The sequence below is a fragment of the Pteronotus mesoamericanus genome, unplaced genomic scaffold, assembly GCF_021234165.1.
Source record: "Pteronotus mesoamericanus isolate MK-2021 breed Mesoamerican mustached bat unplaced genomic scaffold, CSHL_Meso_final contig_781, whole genome shotgun sequence".
Taxonomy (NCBI): domain Eukaryota; kingdom Metazoa; phylum Chordata; class Mammalia; order Chiroptera; family Mormoopidae; genus Pteronotus; species Pteronotus mesoamericanus.
Genome location: NW_026555259.1, coordinates 100871 through 112212, shown reverse-complemented (window position 1 = coordinate 112212; position 11342 = coordinate 100871). Strand labels below are relative to the sequence as shown.

The window sequence follows — 11342 nt, the reverse complement described above, 5'->3', positions numbered from 1 at the left end:
AGCTATCTATGCACTGACTCTGAAGACTCCAATGCCATAAACATTAGTATTAGTAAATGGAAAGAGAGAGAGTTAAAAAGTTTGAAACGTGGCAAAATATCCTGTGTACTAATTTAAGGCCAACTATTGCGTAACATGGAACGCCATGTCACCTTACCAGGAGTCTCTTTTTACTATAAATACTGCTGTTTTGTATTTCGGTTTTGTTTTCCTTATATGTGCACAACAGAGACAGGAAATATTTGAGCAGACAACAGCAAGTCTTCAAAACATACTGACCTGAAGTTATTGTACATCTAAGAAACATTTGTTATTTCCCCAAAATGGATTCTTAATTCATTTGAAATATTTCATTATGAACCCATATAGAGGCTAGTAAAAATTTTAGAAACTCTTGGGTTATTCATATACATTTTAGAAAATTTACATTCTATTGCAATTTTTTTTTAATGAGCCAAATGTCAAACTGGTAGAGAGCCATTAGTAGTGGAAAAAAAATAAAAATTCTAAGATCAAAAAGTAATTCGAATGTGGGATTTGTAAGACGTTACTAATAATAATGGCTTTCCTATATGAAAAATAATCTTAAAATATGACAATTGGCAGTGAATTAGGACGAAATACCCAGGTAAACATAACTGAACACAAATGGTTCCAAAGCTAGTTTCTATTTCATACTGGCTTAATGAATATTGGTATTATACAAAAGCAGAAACTTTTATACTGTTTAAAAGTAGGCACTAAAATAAAAACAGTCATCTAAGGCAGGGCTACACATACATTTCTGTAATAAATCCATGTTCTGGAGTCCTACTGAAAAGCTTGATGGAATCGTGGTAGGGTGGTGCTTGTGCTTAAACTACTGGTGAAAGCTGCTGACAGTGAGTGAAGAGACCCAAGACTTATAGTGTTTGCAGGATCCTGAAGATCCTGTGTCTGTGAGGGGAGCTGAGACATAGAAGAATGTGCTTCTTCTTGGGAATAGCTCATTCCAAGGCTCCCCACTGATATAGGATTATAGGGAGGGCCATTTAATGGTATGAAATTAAACAACTGAGAAAAATCCAATGCTGGTGTGTTGAGAGGGTCACTGATAGAAATAGAGCTTTTTGACAGGGAGAGGTCCCCTGCACCATCATCAAGTGACCCCATCTGAGAATCTAACCCTAGTTTAGATGATGATGCTTGAGAATCCTGGGATGAAGAGGGCACACCACCTTGTAGCTCCATCAGATAACTCTCAATTTCCCCCTTCAATGGCTGTTCTTTTTCAGGAATGGAAATTGCATATGAGGTAGAACTGAATGGGTATTTGAAGGAAAGGTGGTGAGAGGGATGAACAGCATCCATGTCTATTGGGCATGTCATTCCCAAAGGTAAAGTTGTGATCATTTGGTGGGCAGATCCCGAGCTCTGCATGGACTGAAATGGAGTGTTATAGAGGTTTAACTGTAAGGTGTTTGTGAATGGCTTTGATAACAGTTCACTGGAAGGTAAGGACATCACTGGAAGGAGCTCATCTTTTATAGGCACAGAAACATTACAGGTAAATGGATCCAGAAAATCCACTGGTTCTGTTTTGACCTTCAGAAGTTCTTGATTGTGACTCTTCTTCATATGTCGAGTCAGGTGATCCTTTCGGCCAAATCTCTGTGCACAATACTGACAGAGGAAGTCCTTTCTTCCAGTGTGCACCACCATGTGTCTACGGACATCTTTCCGGGTGTAGAACCGGCGGTCACAATGCTCGCACTGGTGCTTTTTTTCTTTAATCCCACCAGATGACTTGCCTGCATGAGATTTAAGGTGCTCCAGCAGCACTCCCGTGCTTTCAAAAGTCTGCAAACAGACCTTGCAAGTGAGGTCACCACTTGTTGCAGCATGCAAGGCCAAGTGACGTTTGAACCCAAGCTTGGTGTTGTAGTTCTTGCCACACTCTTCACACTTAAACGTCTCTTTGTTAGGGTCATGTGTATGTAGATGATTCTTCAGGTGATCTTTTCGGTGAAACATTTTCTCACAATAATTACACTTGTGGGTTTTCTCAGGAGAATGAGTAGCCATGTGCCTTTGAACATAGACATATTCTGTAAGTATCATGACAAAAATGGCATGTATTCATTTTTCAAATGGAAGCTAAACTACTATGCTAAAACAGAATTTCCCTAATAACGGACACTTTTATACTTAATCTATACTACAAGGATAGTTAATATACCTAAATACTGTAGAACTTGAGTCATTTAAGTTGCCACTTTAATTTTCACTGGCTGGTTTTCAGCTATTATTACAAAAACAAATGAGCAATACTGAATATACTCACGTAAATGTCCATACCTTTTCTTGTAATTTCTTTGTACAAATGGAAATTCTACTCTCATTAAGCATTTCATTTTTAAAAATCCAAAGACACTAACACATAAAAATATGTGATTTAGAATACTAAAACTAGCCAATGTCTAATCTACTTAACATTTCCTTTCTGTAAATCAGCTAAAAAATGTGTATACAAATATATACGTTTACAATGGCTTCACACAGCCAACAACATAGCAAATATAATCTGAAAGACAAATAGAGTTTAATACCTTTGTAATTTGTACTTAGAAACAAAGGCTTTGGTGCAGTCTTGTTGTATGCACTTGTAGGGCCTCTCTCCTGTGTGAGAGTAGGAGTGAACCTTTAATTTCTCAATACTGTTAAAGGCCTTGTCACACAGTTGGCAAGGAAAGTTTTTTCTTGGTTTGGTTTCACCACGCTTACGTTTCCCTGAAGGGACTTTCTGGGTATCTCTTACTTCTGACAAATCACCAGGAATGACAGTGGCCATCGCAGCCTAAACCAGGCCTTCTTGTTGGACACTTGGGAACTGCCCAACTCCACTAAATGATTTAGCTTTAGGTGGCTTCTCAAGTTTCATGTGGTCGTAAAAGAAAGCAAAAAGGGACTGGAAAAAAAATAAGAAACAACTAGTTTGTAACTAAATTTAATTTTTAAAAATTTTATTTGCTATGTGATGCTTTTGAATTAAAAAGAAACCATAAAATGGATTCAGCTGGTCTAATGTAATATCTGTAGGTTTCTTTATATTTGTCAAAATACATATTAATGCATTGCTCAGAATGAACAGTTCATACATCTCTTGATATTCCACCTGACAAATGTTTTACTTAGGAAAAGCAGTAGCGATTTCAGAAGCTCTCAGGAAGCATCAAAACATGACACTAAAAAAAGTAGAAACAAACAAAAACTTCAGACCTTTTAGCCAGCAATTCTCATTTTAGAAATGTACCTTAGGGAAATGTACAGTCTCAGAAAAGATTAATTTATAAAGACCTTCATTATACCATTATTTATCCTACAAACTGCTAGAAACAACCCAAATGTCCAAAAATAAGGAAAAAAAAAGTATAATAAACTATGGAGACTTTCATGTAATAGAATAGGATACAACTATTACAAATGTTATGTTAAAAAAGCAAAGATACAAAATACATACAGTATAATTTCTTTTTTTGTAAAAAATATGCATATACTTAAAAAAAGACTAGAAGGATCTATATCAAAATGTTAACAGTAGTTATCTCTGAATACTGACGTTATGGATTATATGTATTTTCCTTATAACTTTCCATGTTTTCTAAACTATAATGCATACATGCCCTTTTATAAAATGAAGATATGTTTAACAAAAACAAAAGTATTTTTCATAGTAATTATGAAAATAAAGTACTATATAATAAAAAAATTAAACAAATCTACAAGGCACTTAAGTATTTTCCCAATGGGACATTGGGAAATACTAACAGATCCCTGCATTGGTGGTATTTATAGTTTTTCCTTGTTTTTAGTGTCTCGTTTGTGACTTTATGCCATCATAGAATAAATAGAACTGTGAAATATGAAAAACCCCCAAAAACATAACATTAAAAGTGGCATTTTAAGTTTCAAATCTTACAGGAGACTAGAGAACATAAATCTGACTGAGAACATAAAAAAATCTTTCCACAAATTTTTTAATGTCTAAAAATTATTTTAATTTGTTTAAGTTGATTCTAGTCACATTCTTCATTACAGGAAAATATAAGTAAGCAACTGTAAACTCTTTTAGGCACCTTGTGAATCATTTATTCTAGGAAGACCTAGTTAATGCACAAACACCAGAGGCCTGAAAGAGTTGAATGCGTCACCCAAAGTGAAAATATACTCTTTATACCAGTGTCATCACACACAGAGAAATTTCTGAGTCAAGAGTAGAAATGACTTATCTTCGTAACAAATATGCATTCTTGAAATGGTAAAGCCTTTTGATGTTACATATGAGGTGAGGATCACGGCTCCTTGTCATTTGGAGGAAGGAAGGATTTGGCTGAAGTAATTTTCCTCACTGTTTTTCATTTTTTCGCATCATAGAAAATGGGTCTGTTCCCATTTGAACAGACTGCGGTTAGCGGATGAACCAGAGTTATCAGGCCTCCCCAAGAGCTGAGGGGTCAGTCTTTCACACACTTGTAACCTGTGTGCAGCACACCAGTGGGACTTTTGGCTTAGAGCACAGTACCTATGCAAGGATACATCATTATAGAGGTGTTTTAGGTTGTAAAAACATGTGTCAGAGTTTCAATTCATTATTGGTGCGTTGAGAAAGAAATGAACATATTGTATGAAACAGATTGTCTATTTAAACAACATTTTTAAACTGATAGAAAGCTTTGAAAATTTGTGGACGAGAGAGAGTAAATATTATCAACTGTATTTTTCAGAGTAAGAAACCAACCCCCAAAGACTCAATTGACATAAAAGAGTTAAATGATTCCTCAAGATTTCACAAATGCTAGTATAGCAATGTACTTTTAAGAGACGCAGAAATTATAATACCTATAAACTTTTAAAAAGATCTGATTTTTAAATTGAAAACAATGTGGTTAAATAACTTATCAACTACTAATCAACTGGATTTTTTATCCTATTATATATTCAGAGAAAAATAAAGAAAATCAATTTCTTTACATCACTTGTCTTCGGCACGAGACCAACACTTCACAAGCTGGAGTATGACATTTACTTTTGCAGATTCCAGTTACATTTTTGGCGAGGCCTTAAATTTAACCTAAATTTTTGTAAAACTAAGTGTATATTACAATATATCCTATTATATTTTAACACAGAGGTGTCACAAAACAGGCAAAATAGAGTAAATATCCACTCGTGATTAAAATGTAAAGCATATGGATAAATTGGTCGGTGTTTAGTTCATGTATCCTTTCTCCATTGGTGGGCAGACACTGGCAAGGCCTTCCTTTATGCTGTTCATGTTGTCTAAGTCTCCACTGCAGTTTAAAAGTGACATAAATACAATAATGCAACTGACATTACTAATGCAAACTCGGTATGTACCCTCTGGTTTAAGATCGAGTTTGGAATCTCAAGGACTTGTTCTTTTCCTGGTATAATTTCATTCAGGAGACACCTCTCTCAGAAACATCTAAACAGTGATTTTGATGTAACCAATAATGACACTATAGTAAATTGGTATAAAGTACTCTCACAAGGCAGAAAAAAAAAGCAATTTCAACTATTTGATTTCCTAACACGATGCTTTTGTGCACCTATTTAGAACAAGGTAGGAACCAAACTTAGAGTATAAAACCATTGTAGGAAACAAACTTATTTTTCCACTGTAAAACCAACACAGAATCCAAAGGATCTAAATCCCTGTATATAACTAATATCTGAAAATATTTCAAAGACTGGTCATATTTGACACTGTGTTATGAGATCCAACCATAATGAGCAGAGAATTCCAGCTGAGAAAAATGATAAATTCTAAGTTATTGAAAAAATTATAAAAAGTACACCATGAAACAATATACAAACATTTGATATTATAAAAATTGGTGATACTCAATATGGAGTAACAAATGAACTCTGTTATCTTTGGATGTACATACTGAGCAATGAAGAACTGCAGATTTCAAATATTACACTTTTCTAAGACCAGCTGAAATTTTTTCATGGCTAATAATATCTTTTTATCTCAATATATTACAAAACTCAAATTAGTTATTGGTGCATTTAAAACTACAGGATAAATATAAGGTTGTGAGCTCAACATCAAATAAAAGTACACATTTATAATATGCTTATCGATCAAACACTATAAAGACAGATGTACAGAACTGTAGTGAGTTCTGATCAATGCACACCTGATGACTGATGGAAAAAGCCTCAGACCTTGATCTTAGCCAGTCCCACTGACTCTTCGTGGAAGAGAACGGAATCCAGTCCTTCCCATTTTGGCCAATCTATGAAACAAAAAATAAGAATGGACTACACTCTAAATGGAACCAGTATGTAAATGTTGGAAAATAAAGGATCAAAGAATTGCAATTTCATAGCACATGCTTACATTCCATACTCTGCTGAAGAGTCATGCATTAATTTCCACCAATTGCAAATTTATTAGTTCTAAGCACATTTACATGACCAAATAAATGCAGAAACAAAAAGTAAAACAGTATTACCTATATAAATGGCATTTTGTGATGCTGAATGACTCCCCACTTTTTCCCAAATTTAACTTTTTAAATCTAACTTGCCTACTGAGAGAAATGGGTATTAGAGTTACTAGTTGTAAATCAAATAGATCAAAATTTCATTAAGCTAAATGTTATGGAAGAAACAAACTCAGTTCTCTCTTAGAGTGCATGTGGAACATCACCAAAGAACAGCAGCCTCCTGATGACAGCACCTTGCACGCCCGCACTACACACGCTTATGCAACTTGGGCTTGTTACCCGCAATACCTGCCGATTTCTCTCTGAGAATGCTGCAAGGACTGCCGAAATGTAGCAATCACTCTGTGTTTTTAGATTTCAAAGCATGCAAGGGAAGTTAAATATAGGTTTGCTATAGGAGAAAGCGGTGTCAGGAAAAAAGCCATTTGGTTTTAAAAGGTCATTGCTGAAAAAAATCTTAAAATATCTTAAAAATGCCTATTAGTAGCATGATCTTCAAAAGACTAAGACTATGCATAGAAAAAAAAAAAACCCTGTTAATAGCAAGTAAATGTGAAAGGAATAATGGTCAAAGGCAGAATACACTAGAATGATCTATTATAGACAGTACAGGGCACAAAGAGCTTAGTAAACAGTATCTCTGAGATGAACATTCAGAATCATGATTATAAGAACTTGAGAGGGATAATATAAATCAAACATAAAATAAGAAAAGGTTTACCAATGACAGAAAATAATTTTATTTAACCTTCTAAACACAAACCTAATTAATTTCCCCCTGAAATCAGATTTTCTTTTTTTAATAATTTGATGATGTGTAAATAAAATATTTAATAGAGAACATTCAAGCATCATTACAAAAATACTAAGGGTATATTTGAAAGCAGCATTATTCTCATAGTTTAAAAGATAAGAAAAATAAAAATGTAGACTATAAAAGATATTTTTAAAGTTAAAGAAAAAGCTCCATTCTTTTTTAAAGCACAGGACATGCATAAATGGAAGAGCTGAATTCTGCACATTAAAACTGCAAAATAATAAAATTAACTTTGTAAATACTTACTTGCCCAGGGTACATACTGAGTTTTTGGTAGGGTAATTAAGAGTATGAGTCTGTTTTGTGTATTCTGATATTTTAATAATACAAATACCTTACAAGTGTAGAGCGTTTCCATCTCTATTACCTCCCTGGAATTCAATGGATCTGAGAGGTGGACGCATTTATCATCACTGCCATTTTAAGGTGAGAGGACCAGAGAAGCTGAACATCTTGATAGCATATACGTGGTTGAGCATACTCATATGTGGTAAAAAGGGGCTTATGCCCTAACACTCCTATTTCACTCTTATTCTACTGCATTCTACAAGGGCAGGTTGGCAAACCAATTTGCAAACAGATAAATCCGGCCATTACACTTATAGGACAAGAATAGGGGGTAGTACCTATTTTCTTTATCAGAGCTGTCAAAGGGAAATAAATTGAAGATTTAAAAAGTTTCTTTAATAATGACAGTTTACAAAGTTAATTTTAAGTAATTTATAACAGTTAAAATAATAACTAGTATAACGGTCTAATGGAGAATTATTTGGGTAGGAAAAAAATCTAAAACCAAAATTGACTAGTAAACAAATTATATGTATTTTTTCTTCTTTTCCTGACCAGTATAAATTTTATTGCATTTAAAATACAATCACAAAAATTTTATTTATGCTTAATGTTCACTGGAATTTTTAAAAATGTTTTAGAGTCAAAGTATTTCAATATAGTTTAAAATTATGCATCTTGACTTGAAATATTACAAGTGTAAATTACCCTGTTACATATTTTACAGTCTGAAATGAAATCATGAATAAAGCCATCTTTTTCATTCATTTTTATCACAAAAAATAATTCCAGTATCACTGTGATTTCCCTAAATTCTACCTGTTTTGAGTTCTTATGAGTGGCCAGATAATTTCAAAGGACTGCTAATTATTTTCCCAAATAAAAGAAATCAGGAGCTGATTAGAGTTCATTATTATTTGGGCTGCTATAATAAACAAGAAAAATACAGTTTGCATTTATGTAATCCTATAACTAAAAGTCAACTAAAATTATTTGTGTATCCTCTTTCATACGATTAAAAAATAACTTAAAAGGCAAATAGTGACTATTATTCTGAAAAGTCTGCAACAAAATTTGTATTCCTGTTTTTCTTTTTTTACATATCAAACATTGGTTACTATACCATTCAAATGTTTAAAGCTCTTCTTTAAATCATGAAACAAGCTAGAAATTGCATATATAACCATTTAAAATCGTCCTAAGATGAAGTAGCACTTCAGAATACCCTTCTAGCTTTTGCTGATACCAGCACAGACATTTTCTCCCAGGACAACTTTGCATATATAAAAATAATAATTAAAAGGGATAGTGTGTGTGCACAGGTTTATCTTCCATGTTTTACATTTTAAAACAGTGAGTCACAGAAAAAGAACAAGCAAAAATGAATCCTCCATCAAGGGTCTGCTAACACGAATTTCTATGATGATGCCGGCAAAGGAATAGACCTGAACTGAAGCTATTTCTATATTTAAAATGCCACAGTTCTGATAGTCACTTTTCTACCAGCTGTGAATTTTTACATCACTTACCTGCATCAATCGTTCTTTCATATTTAAGTTAAAAGTCAAACATATACTTTGCTAATTAAGGGCAAATGTTATCCACAATGAAAGCTTTATTCTCCTTTATGCTAATCACAAAACACCATTAGTTAACAATTCAGAAAATGTCAACATTTGCTTGAAAAATGTTTTTCATATTGCAAAAGAAAACTTACCAGTAGTTAATACTTTAATTTATATATATAAGACACAACAGAGCTCTGAATAGTGTGAAGAAATTATTAAAAAGATAACGTAATTAAACACAGTCAAATTTTAAGTAAGGGCCACAGCATAGAATATTTTTTGATCCTGTAAGATAATGTGGAAATTTTTACAGCATTCAATTTCTGTAGAACTGTAAAATCACTTATGAAAGAATAATAAAAGGAAAAATATCCTGCAACCATAAAAAAATCTTAGAATTAAAAATAGACTGTAGGCAGCATTGGGGCAGGACGTATCAGATTCATTCACTATTTCCCATAAAAGTAAAATTTTTGGTGACTGAATGCAAAAAATTAAAGGAGGGCAAGTGCTTTCCAGCTAGAAAATGAACTATAGCCTTGCTCAATCACTATAGTAGATGTAAGACAGAATATACATATCTATGTTCAGGTAAAAAAAAAAAAATACAGTATGGATGCAATGTGGTCCAACAAATTAAAGGAAACTAGAAAGGTATTTTTGAAATTTAGCTTTGTAAAGTCCTAGATGAAAACAATAGTAATTGTAATAAAAGCTATCTAATACTTGTTTCAGAAAACAAGCCTTTTCTGATTGATACCATTGCTAAGGAATCAATTAGTACAAGTAAACATATCAATTTGGTTCCCATTCCTAATAAAAATTTTGAAAATGAAAACATGCATGGTACCTGCATCCATGCCTGGCATGGAGCACGAAGCATGGCTTAATGGTTAGATGGGGCTGCTGATGCCTAAAGAGGAGAAGAGCAAGGAGCAGGAGTGCCCACTGCAAAGCAGGAGACATGGCAAAGAGCTGGGTCTGCGCCTGGCCCGCCGAAGTTGTAAGTAGGTACCCAAATAACTCATCTCATGCCTGAAATCCTGAAAATTCAGCACTTAGTTACCTATAGATGTTGTAGTTAACTAAAATTAATTAAAAGCAAGAATGTCTTCTTTGAATTACTATATTTGATATTTTCAACTTCTGAGCAATTCATTAAAACGCAGTTCTAGAATAATTCTTTGAAATTCACCACTAAAATTTAGCCTTAATTGGTATTTATAAGACCTTATATTTATTATACAAATAAGAAGCAAACAGAGAAGTGAAGGAAAATAGCAGAACTATTTAAGACCCAATTGGAAAAAGGCAGTGAATTCCAAAGCAGAACCAACAAAATCCGTCAGTTCTCTTATTTGTAAAATTAGGATGTTCCTTTTTGGGTCACCTTCAACCTGGGTATGGCTATTTATTTTGTTTTTTGGAGTACCCAGAGAGAATGAATAGACACTGATGAGGAGAGAATATTCAAATAAATTTTATCTTCCAATTCAGAAATATTCTCCTTGGTAAATTATTTTATGCAGCAAAAATGTTCAGGTTAAAAAGTTTTCTTCTCTTTTTAGAAACTCTCTTTTAATGATCCATAACTTAGAAGTTAGCATTCCATTTTAACTAGTACATAGGGGATTTCCCCTACTCCGATTGTATATTCTTATCAAAATAAAAAATGAAAAAATACAGATTAGTAGTACACCAGGGTGTTTTCATGTTCTTCACGTAAGGCAATTAGTATTTGCAAACAGGAAATGAAAGAGGAATTGTGAAAAAAGGGAAGCAATGATGCCTAAGAGAGCAATAAATCACAATTATATCCGAATACAAAGTAAGATTGCTTAATGAAAACTTAAACCATTTTTAGAAGTTTTCCTGGTTTTGTCTTTTTTTCCTTTTTGGTATTAAGCATTTCCAAAATATCAGTGTTCTGGTCAGGATTATATAGGAGGTAGTTTACAAGTCAAATCAATCTGAAAGTTGCATAGTTTCCAAATTTCAAAATATTGTTTTTATTTCTAGTGTCACTAACCCCTTAAATTCCTGGGGCTACAATAAAAATGCTTGACAACTATGAACATGTTCACACTGAAGGACCCTAAATATTTAGAGGACATGCCTCCATTCATTTATGGTTACCTGTCTAATGCTATT

General features: G+C 33.4%; 1 protein-coding gene across 2 annotated transcripts; it reads right to left on the bottom strand.

Annotated features, from left to right (window-relative positions):
• Positions 1-519: 519 nt before the first annotated feature.
• On the bottom strand, positions 520-6254 carry LOC129079742 (zinc finger protein PLAG1). Of its 2 annotated transcripts, none has more exons than XM_054585009.1 (2): positions 6207-6254; positions 520-2068 (listed from the first exon to the last, which is right to left on the bottom strand). In XM_054585009.1, exon 2 carries the CDS (start codon positions 2062-2064, stop codon positions 811-813), a length of 1254 nt encoding a protein of 417 aa, XP_054440984.1. In that variant the 5' UTR covers positions 2065-2068; positions 6207-6254; the 3' UTR covers positions 520-810. The 2 variants fall into 2 exon arrangements, with proteins under 2 accessions (XP_054440984.1, XP_054440983.1); XM_054585008.1 differs by lacking the exon at positions 6207-6254 and adding an exon at positions 2589-2830.
• Positions 6255-11342: the final 5088 nt, after the last annotated feature.

What these genes read in the sequence shown, in the direction of transcription:
- LOC129079742 (XM_054585008.1), bottom strand. Translation starts at nt 2,830, where the DNA reads ATGGCCACTGTCATTCCTGGTGATTTGTCAGAAGTAAGAGATACCCAG. An exon ending in TCTAAGTACAAATTACAAAG is followed by an intron (nt 2,069 to 2,588) that starts GTATTAAACTCT and finishes CTATGTTCAAAG; the next exon opens with GCACATGGCTACTCATTCTC.